Raw genomic sequence first — 20193 nt, 5'->3', positions numbered from 1 at the left:
CACGACTCCTCAAAAAAGCACATATTGTTAAAGCCTTAATTTATTCAGTACAACAAATAATACTGTAGAATATTTCCAAACATGTACATTCATTCATACTCGCATAGATGTGATAAAAAAAAAAAAAACTGTAGATCAATATACCCTCTTTTCAATCTTTTCTAGAAAATTTGATGATGATGAAAAGCCTTTATTTGTCACATACACTTTTACATGCAGTGAATTTGGTGCGAGTGTGGGATCAGGGGGGAAAACGCCCCAGCACAAGCACATAAAGACAGACATAACATTGCAACGTGATGGGAACAGGGGATGTGGATATAGTTTGATAAAGGTGGCAGCCATTTGGTCCTGTAGCCAGGGGATGCTGGTTGCAGACCCTCCTATACCCACACCAGTGAGTGAAAGCACGCGAAGGCATGAGATGTGGGGCTTAGGCAGTGATTGTCTATCTGTAGCTGAGTATGTGAGTGTGTGTATTCCTGTAGAGTCTCACAGGTGTCCTTGGAACAGATCTCTGAGACGCCGAAGCTGTCTGGCAGGAGAGTCATAGGAAGCTGAAAGAGAAGAAAAGGTTTTTCAATTGGTCCCTACTGAAAAAAACAGCCTAGGCTGGTTGGCTGGTTTTAGCTGGTCGACCAGGCTGGTTTTAGAGGGGTTTTGGCCATTTCCAGGCTAGTTTCCAGCCATTTCCAGCCTGGTCTTAGCTGGTCAGGCTGGAAGATGACCAGCTAAAACCAGCTTGACCAGCCTAGCCAGGCTGGGAGCCCAGCCAAAACCAGCTATGTCCAGCTTAAACCAGGCTGGTCAAGCTGGTTTTAGCTGGATATAGCTGGTTTTTTCAGCAGGGGTATCAATATCTGGCAATTTCGCAGATATTTAACATCCGTCACTGGTCTTCAGGTCTGACCAAATTTTGTCGCAACGCAGCTAGTTTCTCCTCGATGTTCTCCAATTTGCAGTCTAATGCCACTGTCTGAGCACCAACAACCCTGCTCACCCTGTTTCAATCCAGCTGGCCAGCTTGGTGAGGTTTTAAGCCACAATGACAGCTTTAATCAATCATTGATACCCCAGGGCCCTGCCTAAGCCCATCAGCAGAAACCCTGTTGTCAAAGTTCCGAATAGATAAATATCTTTAATATCCTCCAGGGACAGAGCAGCCAGTCACACAATGCACCAGTTCTCTGACCTGTCCATCTTGTATCCAGCTGCAAACGTTCTCCGCAGGACAGTTGGGTTCCTCCGAACTCAAACTTCTCATCGAGAGGATGATGTCAATTGCGTTCAGGGACCAGTTGATCAAATCCATAATTCCTTGTTTGTTTGGAGAGCAGGGCAAGGATCGAGAGCCTCAGAGATAGAAAAAGTTGAGACAAGAGGAGCCAGCCAGGAGAGATATTGGAGGGAGAGGAAAAAATAGTGACCACCTTTGCCGAGAGCCAAAGAGAGAATTTGATTGGAATTTCCTACCAAGCCAGAAAATTAGAATTTCCTGGCTTGGTTGTATACTTGTTGTTTTTATGCATGCATGTTCATATTTAACAACATTGCTTATGTTTTATTAGAAACAACCACCTCAATATATTATAGCTTTCAAATGTAAATATGTAATTAAAACAAACTCTTTCTGAATCAGATATGTGTGGTGGAGTTTTGACCGGTCTTTCGGGGGTCATCGCAAGCCCAGGTTATCCACAAGACTACAGCAACAATGCCGAGTGCTCCTGGACTGTACAAGTGTCCAATCAGAGTCTGGTCAGCCTGGTGTTTCTCGACTTCCAGTTGGAAAACAACGAGGGCTGCAACTTTGACTATGTGGCTCTTTTTGATGGCCCCACCGTTAAACACCATCACCTGGGTAATTACTGCGGTAACGAGCAACCTCCCAACACCATCACCACATCAAACCAACTGCTGGTGGTCTTCAAATCTGATTTCAACATCGGAGGGAGAGGTTTTAAAGCCTACTACTTCTCAGGTGAAACGCACACTATCATACAAATAATGGCTGTTATTTTGATGCTAAAGATGCTAGAGTGAAAATCTTTTCTCTGGTGAACAGTAAGTATAGCAAACAATAGACTGCAGTGGGCCGTAACAACAGATCAGATATTCCAGTCAGATATCAAAACCCTCGTTTAAACCCTCGTTTAAATTTATTAAACAATTATACAATTGATTAAACAATAAAAAAAAATGTGTAAACCGTTTGGCACACATGTACACCCAACTGCAATAACATATAGCAAAATTTCTCTGGCCTATATCTGGCCCACACAATCAGCTTTTGTTTGGCCCACATGCTGCAGTGAATTAGCTATGTACTAGCTGTGTTTTTGACCCTTGCCTTGTTTTATTGTGTGGTTTTAATAATAATAATAATTCCTTACATTTGTATAGCACTTTTCTGGGCACTCAAAGCGCTTTACACATAGGGGGGAATCTATTCATCCACCACCAGTGTGCAGCATCCTGGACGCCAGCCATTTTGCTCTAGACCGCCCACCACACACCAGCTGATTGGTGGAGAGGAGACAGAGTGATGAAGCCAATTATGATATGGGGAGGGTTAGGAGGCCATGATGGACAGAGGGCAGATGACAAATTTGGCCAGGATGTCATCCTGGCCATTGTCATGCCGTTATGTTAAGGCTTCAAGTGATTTAGTGAAGTGGTGAGAGTTCCAGACTAGCATGCTGGAATAATGCGTTTGAATCAAGGAAGATGCTGCTATAGATGTTTTTAAATGCTCTGTTCTTGTAACATGTTTTGCTTTTACATTGGTCTGACATCCCAATGAACACTTTGTGAATAAATATGTCTTGTTTGGGGCATAAAGTAACAATATTAAAATACATATTTGTATAAGTCAGGATTAGAATTTGGGCCACTCGGGACCTAGTGTTTCGAAACACTTTAGTCACATGACCTGGGTGTTTCGAATCACTTTACTCGTGATCATGCGTCAGTGCAGTGTTTTAAAACACTTGAGCTTCAGTATCTCGACACTGTGTCGAAACGTCAGTTTCACGTCAGCCATCCCTAGTTTTTGTCTATGATCAAGGATTACCTTTATGCTCCTGTTTGCCACCTGTTTGACCGTTGCCTGTCTGACTACTATTCCTAATAAACTACATGTGATTCCTCGCCTTTATTGTTACAGACCCTTACGATATTCAATTAGGTAAGGATAGGTAATGTGTTTACTAACATGAACCATGAATGGACAGTACTTGTACATCATTTAATAATCATAATGCATTATTAAATCCAAAGTCATGCTAAGCACTTGTTTTTGTACATACGTTAACAAGAACTATGAATGAATTAATTCTTTAATAAATGTATTGTTCGTTGTTTGTTCATGTTAGCAAACGTATAAACTAACAAAAGCTAATGGAACTTTATTGAAAAGTGTTACCAAATAAGTTCATTCTTTCATATTCTTGTCAGCTTAGTCCCTTTATTAATTTGGAGTCGCCACAGCAGAATGAACCGCCAACTTATCCAGCAAGTTTTTTTACGCAGCGTGATACCCTTCCAGCCGCAACCCATCTCTGGGACACACAAACATACACTCATACACTATGAACAATTTAGCCTACCCTATTCACCTGTACCGCATGTCTTTGTACTGTGGGGGAAACCGTAGCACCAGGAGGAAACCCACGCGAACGCAGGGAGAACATGCAAACTCCACACAGAAACGCCAACTGAGCCGAGGCTCGAACCAGCGACCCAGCGACCTTCTTGCTGTGAGGCGAAAGCACTACCTACTGTACCACTGCTTCGCCACCAAATAAGTTGTATAAAGTACATTTCAGAGGGCCGTAATAAATTATTATTAAACAGTCCACAGTATAATCAAATATGAATAAATAAGCTTTAGAATGATACATGTATATTACACTGTCCCATATGTGTGAAATGTATTTAAAGGGCCAGCTCACCCAAAAATGAAAACACATGTACTCATCCTTCACTCAACATGTTTGAGTTTCGAATTATCCCTTTAAATACTGTCAGAAAGTGTAAAGTCCATTGAACAATGATGATTTCAAGTCTTTGTGTTGCTGTTTTTTAAAGGAGAGTGCCAGCAGTTTCTCAAAGACATCAGTGGGAACTTTACTAGCCCTCACTACCCAAACATCTACCCCAACAACATCAACTGTCACTGGACCATCACTCTAGCGGCCGGCTACAGGGTCAAGCTATTTTTCCCCTTTCTGGAGCTTGAGGATCGGAACAGCTTGACCAGCATGTGTGACTATGACTCGGTGGCCGTGTATGATGGGGACAGCGAGGCAGACAGTGTGCTGGGTCAGTGGTGCGGCAGTGAACAGCCTCCATCTTTGACCTCCAGGGGAAATAAATTGCTGGTCGTTCTCAACACTGACCGGAACTTTGCTTTTAAGGGCTTCACAGCATCCTATTTAGGGGGTGAGTGCACATTTATCAAACTTTTTTGAAAGTATTTTATACTGATTTTGTTTTTGCTTTTAAATCATATTTTTAGGTATGATACTGTTTTTGTTGTTCCCATGCCAATGAATCAATAGTGCAACCAAATTTTGGTTTCTGAGACTTTTTATACTGTTTAACTCCAGGTTATTGTCATTCTAAACATCATTTCACCCTACAATAAAAATCGTCATTTACTCCCCTTGACCTTTTGCAAACCATTTTTTTTTTGTTTTGTTCTGTTGAACACAAAAGAATATATTTTGTTGAATGTTTGAAGCATGTACCTGCTGACATTCATAGGAAAAACAAGTACCACGTGTTTAACTGAACAAATTCGAACAGGTTTGTTGGCGCCAGTGGTGTAGTGGTTAGTGCGTCGACACGTGCACTCCAAAGCTCACGGCGACCCGAGTTCAATTCCGCCTTGTGGTCCCCTGCCGATCCTTCCCCTCTCTCTGCTCTCCATGCTTTCCTGTCAATTCTCTACTGTCAAATAAAGGTGAAAACCCCTAAAATAATAATAAATTCGAACAGGTTTAAAACAAAGGGATGAAGAGTAAATGATGTCAGAATTTGGATTTTTGTGTGAACTTTCCCTTTAAACAGCACAAATACACAACACAACAGCCCCTTTCACACAGTGATACTGGTAAATATCCGTAAAATTACCGGAATTACTTTACCGGTAAACTCAAAAAAGCACTGTTCACACAGGCGAGGATATTACATATTTTTTTCTGGAAAAGACCGTTCACACATCCATTCCAAAATACCGGTAAATTCTGACATCATAACCAGAAATAACCTGGTTTAAATAACAAACTGCGCTTGTATTTTTGTAAATTTTTAACTACATTACAAACTCTGTGGATGGATCAGTATTGTGTGAACAACTTCGATGAAAACATATAGAAGAACACTATCGCATGTCAAGATGTGTATAATAATATGAGAGTGTGTGCTAGCGCTCACGGGCTGCTTCACGGACACACGCGGTGTGTTAAGCAACTAAAGGAAGCAGGGCTTGAAGGTAAACAAACATTTAATCGTTATCTGACTCACATCTAGCAGCTAAATGTGTCTGGAAAAATATTCAAAGGCTTTTGTTTTAATAAACTGCGTGAACGTGAATGCGTCTGAGTGTTCTGATTGGCTAAAGTAGACGTCTCATGTCAGTGCGTTCTAGATGTGAATGCGGCAATCTTCCTTCTGTGTTCACACAGTGCAGCATTTCAGCATATTACTAGTAATGTTACAACTTCTCTTTCCGGAAAATAACCAAAACGAATTTACCGGTATTTTCGAAAAGGGCCTGTTCACACATACAGACCTTTCCAGAAAATTACCGGCAATTTTCCAGGAAAAGTCTGTATGTGTGAAAGGGGCTAATGATGCTCTTAAATTCTAACATAGTTGTTTCCAAAAGAGTTATAATCAGTCACCGAATGAGCTCTGTGCTATGCCCACAAGAACTAAATGTGCACTGTTCTATGTTCGACAGACCGCACTATTATGTCTTTCTTTTCTTTTTCATTCTTTTATAACCCGTTTTAACACATTTTAATTTGTTTTAAATCCTTTTATTTTTTGTTTCTTTTATTCGTGTTTATGTAAAGCACTTTGAATAACCATTGTGGATGAAATGTGCTATATAAATAAACCTGACTTGCCGTAATACTATTGCCCCATTACATATATAGTGTTGGAATAATCTATCTCTATTCCATGCGTGTTTAAGAGAAAAGGTCAGGAGAGCTTTTTCTTCAATGTCAAAAATATTAGTAATTTATTGGATACAAATGAATAATTCGATGACAGAGCTCTGGGTTACATTACCCCAATGCAATACAAGAATTACATTCAAGAGGTTCGCAACTAACATACATTTCCTGACTTCAGCATATATACACAACTGATCTTAACAGGTGGAGTTTTGGTGTAACGTCACTTGTCAGTCATTGTTCAGTCCTCCATTGGCCGCACCTTCAACATACTTCCTCTTTTTCTACGAATTCTCTGCCCAACAACAAAGTATACATCTTTCTGTGTTCTGTGTTCAGTTTTAACACCTCTCTTCAGACAGGAAGTTTCTGCAGAGCTGAATTTAATTTTGGACCCGCATCTATCTACTTCTGCAAAAATGCTAATTAGTATGCACAGCACTCACCCACAACATTAGAAGTTCAGTTAATATATGACCCTTACATGACCAATACAAATAATTGTTTGATTAAAAGAAAAAGAGACAAAAATAATAAAAAATAGTTCCTATTATCCAATAATAGACCTTTCCAGAAAATTACGTCTACTTTAGCCAATCAGAACAGTCAGACGCATTCACGTCCGTGCGGTTTATGAAAATAAAAGCCTTTGAATATTTTTCCAGACACATTTACCTGTTGGAAGTTGGTCAGATAATGTTTATATGTCCCTCCTAATGCCAACTGTGTACATAATTATCTATAAGATGCTTATGATAAGCCGTTGTTTGTTTACCTTCAAGCTCTGCTTCCTTCAGTTGCGTGACGCGTCGTGTGTGACCGTGAAGCAGCTGGTGAGCGCCAGCACACACACATATCATGTACATCTCGACATGCGAAAGTGTTTCTCTATGTTTTCATCGAAGTTGTTCACTATCCACAGAGTCTGCAATTTAGTCAAATGTTTACAAATACAAGTGCAGCCGTTTAGAGGTCATTTTTGATTTATGATGTCCGAATTTACCGGTAATTTGGAATGGATGTGTGAATGGTCTTTTCCGGAAAAAATACGTAACATCCTCGCCTGTGTGAACAGCGCTTTTTTGAACTTACCAGTAAATTCGTTCTGGAAATTTTCCAGATATTTACCGGTCTCACTGTGTGAAAGGGGCTTATCTTTGTTAGCACAATTATTACTTTAATTATAAAAGCCATAAGTGATGGTTTGACAAAAATACATTGTTTAAATGAATTAATGTGCTAGTATTTCAGATGCGTGCATTATTAAAGTGAAAATCAACTCTGAAATAAACATTTACTCACCCTCAAGTGTTTGCAAACCTGTTTTGAGTTTTTTTTTTTTTCAGTTCAACACTGAAGAAGCCCTGTGTGAAAGAGTGTTTGCCCCCTAAAACCCAATAACTTGTTGGGCCGCACTTAGCAGCAATAACTGAAATCAAGCATTTTTGATATCCTGCAGTGAGTCTTTTACAGTGCTGTGAATGATTTTTTTGCCCACTCGTCTTTGCAGAATTATTGTAATTAAGCCACATTGAAGGGTTTTTGAGCATAGACCAAATTTTTAAGGTCATGCCACAGCATCTCAATTAGATTTAGGTCAGAACTTTGACTAGGCCACTCCATAGTCTTCATTTCGTTTTTCTCAGCCTTCCCAAGTGGACTTCCCAAGCTAGTGTGCTTTGGATCATTGTCCTGCTGCAGAAATAAAGTAGCTTCAGCTTGAAGTCACTATCAAAATAAACCTTGCATTCTCCTTCAGGATATTTTGGTACACAGAAGAATTCTTGGTTACATTAGCAGTTCCTGCTCGAAAACCCTCCAATGTGGCTGAATTAAAACAATTCTGCAAAGATGAATTGGCCAAAATTCACCTACAGCACTATAACAGACTTGTTACAAGCTAGTAAAAAATATTTGATTGCATGTGTTGCTGCCAAGGGTAGCCCAATCAGTTATTAGGTTTAGGGGGCAATGGCTTTTTTCACACTGGGCTATGCAGTTTTCTATTTTGTTTTCCTCTTAATTCCATGATTTCAGATAGACTTAATGCTGCATTAGGACCTTTTGGGCCACCTGCTTATAAATATTCTTAAAATAAAATAAATACATAAAACTAAATAAAAGCTTACTTGTTTGTTATTACAACTGCTGACTCTGCCTTTGTCATTTGTTAAGGCAACTCAGAGACTGTAATGTTTAGTGACACCGATGGCTGATAAGTGAACTGCAGCCATCAAATTCAAAGCCATATTATAAAAACCGGCAATTTGAGATTGTATCTTTTGGGACAGTGTATCTGGTTTCGAAATATAAAAAACAAGCCTTTATTTGTTTTTGTTTTCTGGTGATTTTTTTTTGTTATTTGTAATAAAAAAAAGAAAATTAAATCCTTTTTGAATTTTGCTTTTTTGTTTTTTACCATGAAAAAGAAAAACAAGCCGTTTTTTATTTTTATTGTAAATTCAAAAAAGAAAACCAAAAAATGCATTGAGTTTCAATTTTCGTTTTTTTAATAAAAACTTTTTATTATTATTGTTTAATTTTAAAATAAATATTTATTTATTTATTTATTTTATTTCGTTTTTCCATTACCTGTTTTAAAATGAACAAAAGATACACTGACCTTGTAGACTATATACAGTAGATCTGGCTATTCGAGACTGTTGTCTGTATAAATCCCTTTCCTGGAATGACACATTGACAATGCTGTACAAAATGACACTTTTGGCATTATTCAGAATATTCAAAGAACAGAAGCGAGGCTTTCTTGAATGTTTTGTGCAAAAACAATATATCATTTTAATAATCCAAGCAAAAACACCTAAATTCTTCACATTTAAAAAAAATCAGTTTATGGGCTATCACAAATGGAAACCGCCTTATCATTTATATATTGTACATAAAGTCCTAAAGCAACAGATAAACTGTTCACACAAAAAAACACAATAAAAACAATAAAAACGTTAAATCTCATCTGGAGAAGCTGACAGTTTTGCTGTTGTCTTTGTGTGCTACAGTGGTGCCAGTCAATATAAGCTGCACCAGAACGGAGTTTCAGATCCAGATCTCCCGACAGGCTTTACCTCAGCTGGAACGAGAAAACGTTTACCTGGGGAATCCATCCTGCTCAGCCCAACTCACAGAAACATCCTACAAAATTCTAGGCCGCTTTGTCAACTGTGGAACTGCCGCACAGGTATACAAGACGTCCATTAAATGTGCAGTAATTCACTACACCCCTACTACCCCAAAGCTTTCTCAGCAACTTAATAGGAATAGTTTACTCAAAAATAAAAATCTGATGTAAAAATAACCCATACGCTGCCAGTGGGATCTTATAAAGGACACTGATGTGATTTTTATAGAAATATTTCAAATGTTTAAATTACTGACTTGATGTTTGACGCATGATGAAATAAATATTCGCAGCAAAACTACCGATGCATATAATCTTACCTTATCCAAATTCCAGCACCAACGTCAAAAAATAATAAGTGTAAAACTAAAAAAAAAGTTTCATATGAACTTGTCGACCAATAGGATTACAACTTTTGTTCACGAGTCTCAATCTGCTGAAGTTACAGTAAACACGACCCGCTAAAACACAAAACAGTGTAGATGAGCACACTTTCCTAACTATGAAAACAAAAATGTCGACAAGAGTTATAGTTGAATTGCAGATGTTTCATTTCACTTCATTTCCTTTCACAGCTTGTAAGTTCATTAACCGCTGTATAACATCAGAGAGTGATATTACATGTTCACTCTGCTCACCAACAGTAAAAAAATAATGTTTTTTTGTATGAATGTTTTTAAAATACTCTACGAAATTACGAGAAAATAACACTGAGCAAAAATCCTGGGGCCTCATGTATCAACACTACGTACGCACAAAAACTTTGTGAACGCCAGATACCACGCTCACGTTAGGATTTACTAACGATGAAATGAACATGAGAATGTGCGTTGGTCCACACCATCTTCATGCTCGGCGACTAGCGTACGTGCATTTCTTGTGTGTGTTTGTTATATTTCCATTTGCGACTCCTAGAGGCAATTATGTTAAATTGCACGCTACAAAGTATCTTTGAGCCGTGCAAAGGCAGCTGTATGGGATGGGATCATCCGCATGTTTAGCAGGTATATAAGGTTTCCATACCATGCAATTGACTAGCCAAACATTAAGGCGCAATTTGCAGAGATCGCCGGTTTTCCCAATCTAATCGAAGCGATCGACTGCACATGTATAGTTATAAAGGCGCCATCTGAAGATGAATTTGCATACGTGAATCAGAAATATTTCCATTCAATAAATGTGCAAATAATAGGATGCGCTTAACATAATACACACACTTATTAATGATTCCTACTTGTTTTCCTAGTGATATATATATATATTTTTTTTCCATTTTTCATTACCTGTTTTAAAATGAAAATCCAATGAACAAAAGATACACTGACCTTGTAGACTATATACAGTAGATCTGGCTATTCGAGACTGCTGTCTGTATGAATCCCTTTCCTGGAATGACACATTGACAATGCTGTACAAAATGACACTTTTGGCATTATTCAGAACATTCAAAGAACAGAAGCGAGGCTTTCTTGAATGTTTTGTGTAGGCAAAATCTGATATGCAGTGGGGGAAAGAAGAATGGGTTGATCAGACACTAAATTCGAAAATTCGAAGTTCATGATCGAAAGTGTCAAAACATGTTGCGATGCACTTTACGAGCTACGCCACTCATGCTGCTTTTTGCCAATCAAACGGTGATGGGTGGGAATCACTCAACTAGCTCATTCCAACGAGGCGTGCTATTTGCACTAAGCCTAAATAGACACTACAAAATTTTACACCTTTACATCGGACCATTCTTTTTTTTAATTCACTCACAGTGTGATGTTCAGACCCAACTGCGTTAACCGCGTCAGCTAAACTCTGACTCGTTTTTTTTTTCTTTTGTTATTAATTCCGAACTTGCAAATAACACCGTTTTGTTCACTGGTCTACCTCTGATAGGAGCACCTCCAATTCGCATTCTGTTCAAAGTTTCTCTTTTTGCTTGCTTTTGCCATTGCTTTTTCATTTGGTTTTGCTAAAGTAGACTCATTACCATTTTTATTAGGGGGAGGAGGCAGGAAGGGGTTTTTCGCTCGTGCACGTGCGCTCAGTTTCACGTTAAAGCTGCGGTCACACTGGGCTTTTCCTCCCATAGACTTCTATTCATACGCATGCGAATGCGTCAGATCGGAAACGCGGGGTTATGCGTCAAGTTTCGCAGGTTGCTGTGGTGCAAAGTTCAAGCTTGGTGAACTCTGACCTGCGAAATCGCATCACTTGACTGCGTGAGAACAATCGAGGATCAAAACATGACATCTTTGGAAAGAAATTTAAAACATGGAGCAATCGCTTGCTTTTAAAAATGTCTAATAAGCTTGTTTAATCCTGCCCCTTTTCACAACGCCACACGACAGAATATCTCATGCGCAAACTCAAATGTGACTGCAGCTTTAGTTGGATGTACAAAGAGAATATGCATGGGATTCCGCGTTCGCAGTGTTCCATACATCTGAATTTTTTACTACGTACACACATTTATATCTTTGTCTATACGCAATGTTTTAGTATAAAGTCTTTGTACATGAGGCCCTTGGTGTCTAAAGTGTAATATACTGTATACTCGTTGGATTTGCTCTTCTGTGTTTGAGCTTTCAGAAGTGAGATTTACATTACATTGAACTGAACAGTGTTAAAACATGACTGAAGCAGTTTCAGTTTACTAGAACTTCTATGTTAAGCTGCTTTGACAATCTACATTGTACAAGCGCTATAGAAATAAAGATTTATTGAATATAATGTTAAACAGTAATGCCAAGCAAACTATAGCTTTCCTATTTGTCATTGTAATCCGCTGGTGGAATATGGGATAGTTTTACAGCAGAATTATGCACTTTTTGCTTTAAACAGTGGCCACTACCAACATTTTTAGACTACGTACTCGCTGCGAGGCTTATTGCTTAAATCTGTTTTTTCTCAGATCTGATTTTTTTGCATAGCTGTTCTGTTTTGCATTCTCTTAATGAATCAAACTCAGTCTGGAGGTTATTAATATCTGATGAATATACTTTATTGGAATATTTTACAAAAAAAGCAGAGACGTCCATAAGCAGACCCATCTCTAGTCTCTCCCCAGGACAATCTGATGTCCCTCAAATTTGCTATATCTTTTATCCTTGCTTCCTCCCCACCTATGTTTTCACAGCTGGTTCCTGGTTCAACAGGCCTCTTCCAGCTCCTACTACTTTGCAATCCAATTTAAAGCCCCCTCTTCTTTTTCGCTCTTATAAATGTACAGATCTAATGCGTTCATAACTGTTTTTCCACATACAGTTCACATTTGGTAATCATTACTAGTATCTATGTTTCAAACATCTAGGGCCCTATCATAAACCTGGCGCAATGTGGCTCAAGGCGCGGCGCAATACTTGTTTGGTAGTTTCAGCTTGGCGCAAGAGTCGTTTTGAGGCATTGCGCCACGCTGTTTAATTAGCAAATGCATTAGCGCTCATTTGTGCACCCACAGGCATTCTGGTCTAAAAAGGAAGGCGTTCTGAGGCGCACTGACAGCGCGTAGCTATTTTGAGAAACTAAAATAGATTTTTCATTAGACCAAAATAAACCCGGTCTAAACTCCAGCGCAGAGTTGTGCCTCGCTTACACACTGCTTAATACGCACAAGAGAGCAATAGGCAAATATCTTTACATATGAAAAAATTTAAATATTAAGGATATATATAGGATATAATAAGAATAGATATAGGATATAAATATAAAGATTAAAATATTGCAAAACATATTATTTTCTAGCCTACATAAATATGAAAAATCACTGCTTTTATGCCTTCTTTATCTTGGGAGGCTTTTTCAGTTCATACATAACAATTTGCTTTTGTATAATGTTATTATTATTTGCAGTATTATTTATTATATCCATATTTATATTTGTTTTATTAAAAACAAGCTTAGATTTGCCCACCTGTCAGGTTTTAGATCATATGGGGTACTGCATGTGTTTTAGGATACAACTCTGGTTTTAGAACACACTTCGTTATTGTTGTTTATTTATTCGTTTGCTGGAAATTAGAACTGAATTTAGAAATAGTTTTGAAACGAATATTTGTGCTTAACAAACGCAATTAATTATTTATAGACTAATTGATGTCTGTGTAAAGGTTTCCCTATCCAAGAGCGAAAGTGAAAGTAGTTCCATTATCTCTCATTCTCATGCAGTAGATGCTCTGTTTAACAGTTTTCTGTTGAAAAAAACTGTTAACTGTTTGCTTGTGAAATGCTAATTTTTTTTCACTTAGACTTACTTTGCGTCCTGTAAATAGAGAATGCGCTCTTGGCGCTACGCAGCTGGGTCTTAAAGGGAATGGGAGATAAGACTCTAATTGGTTTATTCTCAAAACACACCTATAACTCATTAAGAAAATAAACTCAACCCTTTTAGACCATGCGCCACGGATCAAAGCAGATTTTCCGGTCCGTAAATTAGCAAAAATGCATTCTGACACACCCTGAAAGCGTTTGCGCCCTGCGTTTTGCGCTCTGCGCATGGACCGTCAAAATAGAGCCCCTAAACTGGACTCTTCCCTCCCATACAGTATGTGTCTTGTCAAATATACATGACCGTTTTAACATATGTTGTATACATTTCATGCTTTTCTGACACAGATGGTTCTTATTGTATCCCCAAGTCCTCTCTCGTGCTCTTTTATGACCTCTTTGCTTTAGCCTATCACCGGTTTTCAAAGACATATAATGGCAGGTTCCTAAGGCCCTCCACTCACCCAATTAAATGTGTTTTTACATAGGTTTAGAAAATAAAAATCTTCATTCACATTGCTGTTATAAATGTGGCCAATATTAGATTTCCAATGTGAACAGATCACAATCCTAAACTGAGCCGCATGTGCAAATGTACAATTATGTGTAAATTTAGCCTCTTTGTTAGAGCAACCGACTCCCATGCGAAAGGTTGCTAGTTCGATCCCAGCTCAGAGCGGGTTGGGTGCAGTAGGACCGGTGTGCTTACACTGGTGCCGTGACCCGGATGGAAGTGAGCTTTATGCCTAGTTCAGACTGCATGATTTTAGCCCCGATTTGACAGGTTTTGAGAAATTGCTGACTAATGCCTGAAATCACAGGCAAACCGGTGCTAGATTCAAATCATGCTGTGTGAAATGAGTTTTGACTGAAAATAACATCGGTGATCACCTACAGCCAATGATAGAGCAGCATTCACTTGTGTGTGTGTGTACCTGCTGGCTAGCGGGGGGTTGGGGGAGAAGTTAAAACATGTAGGCCTATGCATTTCATTTTTTTTCTGCAATTTTATTATGGTGGCACAGCTCAACAATAACTGCCCGATGGCCCAGAACCAGCGTGAGAGATGCTTGGGACAGTAGACGGGATCATTACTGGCCCGATTGGTCTTCGAATGCTACCTTCCCTGTGTACAGTGAACAGATGGCGGCAACGTCAAATTATGAGGCTACAAAAATGTCTGCTTCTAACGTCATGGAGGCAGACATTTACATGAGAACAACAGGACGAAAAGTGATATTTCGCACGATCTGCTGCAGTTCAAACTAAGCATCAGAATGTTACTTTGAACGTGTTTCGGTTGTTGGTGCCAGACAGACTGGTCTGAGTATTTCATAAACTGCTGATCTACTGGGATTTTCATGCACAACCATCTCTAGGGTTTACAGAGAATGGTCCGAAAAATAGAAAATATCCAGTGAGTGGCAGTTCTGTGGGCGCAAATGCCTTATTGATGCCAGAGGTCAGAAGAGAACGGCCAGACTGGTTCCACCTTAAATACATGACAATGAGTTCACTGTACTCAAACGGACTCTACAGTCACCAGATCTCAATCCAATAGAGCTATCATGTCAATATGGACCAAAATCTCCTGAGAAATATTTCCAGTACCTTGCTAAATCTATGCTACAAAGGATTAGGGCAGTTCTGAAGGAAAAACAGGGTCCAACTCGGTTCTAGTAAGGTGTACTTAATAAAGTGGCCGGTGAGTGTAGAAGGACTTGATACAGTTGTTCTCTTTTTGTAAATGGACCCTTCCCACAAGGACATTCCCACAAAATGTGAATGTTAAAAAAAACTTAACTTGAGTAAAAAAAGTCAATGAGCAGCCTAATGCATACTTCTGCAAGTTAAAAATTATATAATAAATATATTTCTTAAATGATAACATTTTTTAAAAGTGTCCAGATTGTCTGACTTCTTCACGGTTTCTTTTTGTAACTCTTCACAAACACATTAACTGGTAATTTGCCATCTTTGACCTGAACTCTGCTACCTTCCCTGTGTTGTCATAAAAACCATATTGCTTTTTGGTTCGGTTTTGAGCATGCTATTTTTTTCCTTAGCCTGGCAACAAACCAGTACAGTGAACAGATGGCGACAACGTCAAATTATGAGGCTAAAAAAAATGTCTGCTTCTAACGTCATGGAGGCAGACATTTACATGAGAACAACAGGACGAAAAGTGATATTTCGAAAGCTTTGCCATAAGTTTGAAAAGCCGGCCACCTTTTGCTAAATAATTTCGAAGTGCAATAAAATACCTGCACATTTTCCATACTGCTCTTTCTGTTTGCATAACACTGAATTATCCTCTTAAAACATTTATTACCATTTTTGAAATTCTAGATTCACAGACATTTTTGACACATCATTTAAATATGTGGATGAAAAAATAGATGTTAACTTGTCTTTTTTTTTTTTTTTTTTGGTGGGGCCAGTGAAAATCTTGACAGGGCAAGTAAAAATCTGAACTATAGGCCTGATTGGAACAGTAGAAAAAAATCCTTAGTGTTAAACCCTGAGTGGTATTTGTAATGAACATTTGGGGGGGTAAAGTATTTGCCCGGTCCGGTGTGCTATTTGGCTTTACCACTGGGAAGTAGAGGATGTTTGCAGCACAAACCAGAATGGAATACATAACCGTTTACACTGCGGTCGGATTGCAAAACCACATATTAATACCACAAATTTAAGTGGCACAAATCAGAATCGAAAAGATCAGATTGCATGCAGTTTCGGCTATTCATTCTGTCATGATAAAAACAAATCTGGGTCACATGTGGGCAAACAAATCAGATTTGTGCCACATTTGCCTGCAGTGTGAACGTAGTACTGTAAAGCATGGAAGTAAAACTACCATAACTCTGTTCCTCTGGAAGAAAAAAAGTCATATACTGTAGAATGAAAATAATGGGTCATTTTTGGGTAAACTATCCCTTTAAGTTTAATCCAGTTGTAGTAAGCAAATGTCAAATACAGCAGTTTTAAGACTAAATACTAAAACTGAATTTGTTGTCTCCTATCCTGTGTTGCAGAAACGTCAGAACATCACCATGCTGGTGAACTCGCTGTACATTGACGTTTCTGATGGTCCACAGCAGAACATTCAGGAGTATGAGGTGCAGTGTGATGCCCAGAGGAAGGTGGCCATGATCAACATCATCTCGGCTGAAGAGCGAAACCGGCTCAATGAACTGGCCCGTCTGGCCGAGCAATCAAACAACAAAAGCATCAGTAAAAAAAGCGAACCACACGAGACCAGTGACATCATCTTCATCAGCATCTGTGTTCTGGCCGTCATCCTCATGTTAATTGCTATTGTGTGGCTGGTGCTCTTATAGGCACAATCTAAAATATCAGTGAAAACCAGGCACAATGTACAGTATTAATATTAGGAATCCTCTAACCTGAATTTTTTTTAAACTGGGTTTGTTTTCATTTTCTGTCTAGTTCTGTGGTTTAGGGTTAATGTAAATGTCTGTAAAAATGAATGGACAATGTACTTTTTCTGTGACTGAATATACTCACCGGCCACTTTATTAACTTTAACTTTTTGATAACGCAAATTTCTAATCAGACATTCACATGAAAGCAACTCAATGCATTTAGGCATATGGACATGGTCAAGACGATCTGCTGCAGTTCAAACCGAGCATAAGAACGGGGAAGAAAGGTGATTTAAGTGATTTTGAATGTGGCATGGTTGTTGGTGCTAGACAGACTGGTCTGAGTATTTCAGAAACTGCTGATCTACTGAGATTTCATGCACAACCATTTCTAGGGTTTACAGAGAATGGTCCAACAAAGAGAAAATATCCTGTGAGCGGCAGTTCTGTGAGTGCAAATGCCTTGTTGATGCCAGCAGTCAGAAGAGAACGGCCAGACTGGTTCCAACTTAAATACATGACAATGAGTTCACTGTACTCAAATGGCCTCCACAGTCAACAGATCTCAATCCAATAGAGCCATCATGTCAATATGGACCAAAATCTCCTGACAAATATTTCCAGTAACTTGTAGAATCTATTCCACGAAGGATTAAGGCAGTTCTGAAGGAAAAACAGGGTCCAACCCGGTTCTAGTAAGATGTAACTAATAAAGTGGCCGGTGAGTGTAGAAGGACTTGACACAGTAGTTCTCTTTTTGTAAATGCTTTTATGCAGCATTTAATAGAAAGGACATTCCCAAAAAATGTAAAAAAATGTATAAAAAAAAAAAAAAAAACGAGTAAAAATAGTCAATGAGCAGCCTAATGAATACTTCTGCAAGTTAAAAAAATATATAATAAATATATTTTTTAAATTACAACATTTTTTAAAAGTGTCCAGAGTGTCTGACTTCTTCACGATTTCTTTTTGTAACTCTTCACAAACACATTAACTGGTAATTTGCCATCTTTGACCTGAACTCTCAACTCTGGCTTGTGTTTGAGAGCGAAGACGAGAGCCCTCACAGTTCTTCTGTATGCACCGCTAACAAGACGAGAGCTTTGGTGGAAAACCTCCCTCTCAATGTTTTCCACCAGTTCATGATCCACCTGCAAAATAAAAAAATATATATAAAAATAAAAAATTATATATATATATATATATATATATATATATATATATATATATATATATATATATATATATATATATAGATAGATAGATAGATAGATAGATAGATAGATAGATATGTATATATAGATAGATAGATAGATAGAGATAATAAGGTATACAGTGTGATGTTTAGTTAAGATCACTACCTTCATTTCAATGGCTTCGGAGAGCAGTTTCTTTGCATTGCTCCTTAAACTTTCTGTCTGTTTATCGCAGCGAACTTCTATGGAAGGTTTGTTTGCATGCTCCTCGATGAAGGTCCTCCAGTGTTTATAAACCTCCTTTGCAAGAGACTTGATTTCAGGATCATCTGAATGCTTGCGTAGGTTGTTCACAGTGTGTCCTGAGAAGATGCAAATTTAGGAATTTAAAATTGGCTCACTGGGAATCAGAGTTGGGTATAACGCATTACAGAAATCTAATTAAATTTTTTGGCAATGCAGTAATAAAACTAATTTTTATTTTAAATTATTGTAAAATTTATTACGCATAAATACTACCTGAGAGTTGTTGCTGACTATATTCATTCCTTTATGACCACAGTGTACCCATCTTCTGATGGCTACCTCCAGCAGGATAACACGTCATGTCATAAGGTCAAATCATCTCAGACTGGTTTCTTGAACATGACAATGAATTCACTATACTCATAGCCTCCACAGTCACCAGAACTCAATCCAATAAAGCACCTTTGGGATGTGGTGGAATGGGAGATTCGCACCTTCGATGCGCAGCCGACAAATTAGCAGCAACTGCATGATGCTGCTATCATGTCAATATGGACTAAAATCTCAGGAATATTTCCAGTACCTCGTTGAATCTATGCCAAAGGATTAAAGCAGTTCTGAAGGCAAAAGGGGTTCAACCCAGAACTTATAAAATGTACCTAATAAAGAGGCCAGTGAATGTATGTATTTATGAATGTATGTAACAGTATTTTAAAACATTTCTTTCAATTTTCCAAAAACCACAAAGTTAATAGATTGGAAACATGAACATGTAAAGGTCTGAGAAATAAACATGTTATGTGTGTGACCAAAAAAAGTATGCAAGTTTACAATATACAAGATATTTGTAGAAATTCCGTCAATTAAATTGCACAACCCAAAATAAATCCATATTCTAATAATAATAAACTCTATAGAGTATTAAAAGTGTAGTAAATATTTCAAACTGTTGCCTTTCATCATCACTATTTATGTTTGTTTTCCTTCAGAGTAGATTCTACAAAACCCTGAGCCAGGGACGTTTCTGGTGTTTATTTATTTATTTACTTACCAATTCTAGTAGACTTCAGCACTTCTCTAGAGGGCACTTTCTTGTCCAGCTCCTTTAAGGCTTCTATCATGTTCTCTTTAGGTTGACCAGGCAGTTCCAGGATTGACTTGTACCTTTCGATGTCCTCAATCACGACCACTCTCTAGAACACATACAAACGTTTACCTGAATAAAACCTCACCTGATGGACACTGATGGGTAGAGACAGACATTGACTTACCCGAAGCGACTCCAACGTTGCTTGTTTATAATTCCTCTCATGTTTTGATTCTTGTTTCATCATGTCATCCTTCGGCAACCGAACAACGAATTTATCCATTATTTAAAACTGGTATGATAAGCTCTTAATAGTTTTTAACAAAGATTTACCGACGCTTATGTTCAGCGTCCTTCATTCTACATCTGTGTAAAACCGTGGAGTGTTTACACAGGAAAAGCGCGCCTCCAAAGTAAAGTTGTTTCAAAATAAAAGCCTTCTAAAGTGGAGTTAAGACAACCCAAAAGATGCCAAATGGTAACCAACTAAGAGTTGCAAGATTTTCTCAAGTTTATCTGAAAAGGGATGCTTAAATTTACTTGTTTGCAAATACACAATACTCCGCGTTAAAACAAAAATGTTATGTTCGAATGGAAAAGGAACCACATTTTTATTTTTGTTTGATTTAAACTTTTTATTTGGCAATAAGCTTTGTATTTGATGTGTCAGTTTAATAAATTTAACTGAATTTAATTT

The 20193-nt window shown here is 38.2% G+C and overlaps 3 protein-coding genes across 9 annotated transcripts in view; 2 read left to right on the top strand and 1 right to left on the bottom strand.

Moving 5' to 3' along the window:
* The window catches only part of cdcp2 (CUB domain containing protein 2), a 34065-nt gene extending 16172 nt beyond the window's left edge, over positions 1-17893 (top strand). For 2 of the 3 annotated variants that reach the window (XM_073923388.1, XM_068213571.2), the window contains exons 4-7: positions 1640-1981; positions 4090-4443; positions 9206-9384; positions 16617-17884. In XM_073923388.1, coding sequence (XP_073779489.1) covers positions 1640-1981; positions 4090-4443; positions 9206-9384; positions 16617-16922 — 1181 coding nt within the window. In that variant the 3' untranslated portion in view covers positions 16923-17884. Of the gene's footprint in view, positions 1-1639; positions 1982-4089; positions 4444-9205; positions 9385-16616 lie in introns of all 3 variants that reach the window. The other variant, XM_073923398.1, reaches the window with a different exon arrangement.
* The window catches only part of LOC137487670 (uncharacterized), a 579101-nt gene that overhangs the window by 440437 nt on the left and 118471 nt on the right, over positions 1-20193 (top strand). The gene's annotated exons all lie outside the window — the stretch shown is intronic.
* Positions 30-19903, bottom strand: tceanc2 (transcription elongation factor A (SII) N-terminal and central domain containing 2). Of its 3 annotated transcripts, none has more exons than XM_073919996.1 (5): positions 19681-19903; positions 19461-19602; positions 18329-18525; positions 17984-18118; positions 30-557 (listed from the first exon to the last, which is right to left on the bottom strand). In XM_073919996.1, the coding sequence occupies exons 1-5, from the start codon at positions 19777-19779 to the stop codon at positions 384-386; spliced, it is 747 nt and encodes a 248-aa protein (XP_073776097.1). In that variant the 5' UTR covers positions 19780-19903; the 3' UTR covers positions 30-383. The 3 variants fall into 3 exon arrangements, with proteins under 3 accessions (XP_073776097.1, XP_073776099.1, NP_001333180.1); XM_073919998.1 differs by lacking the exon at positions 30-557 and adding an exon at positions 15277-15560; NM_001346251.1 differs by lacking the exon at positions 30-557 and having other exon boundaries at positions 17674-18118; positions 19681-19900.

The sequence above is a fragment of the Danio rerio genome, chromosome 2 (genome assembly GCF_049306965.1).
Source record: "Danio rerio strain Tuebingen ecotype United States chromosome 2, GRCz12tu, whole genome shotgun sequence".
Lineage (NCBI taxonomy): Eukaryota > Metazoa > Chordata > Actinopteri > Cypriniformes > Danionidae > Danio > Danio rerio.
Note: the sequence above shows the minus strand (reverse complement) of the source record. Positions and strands in the feature narration are given on the sequence as shown.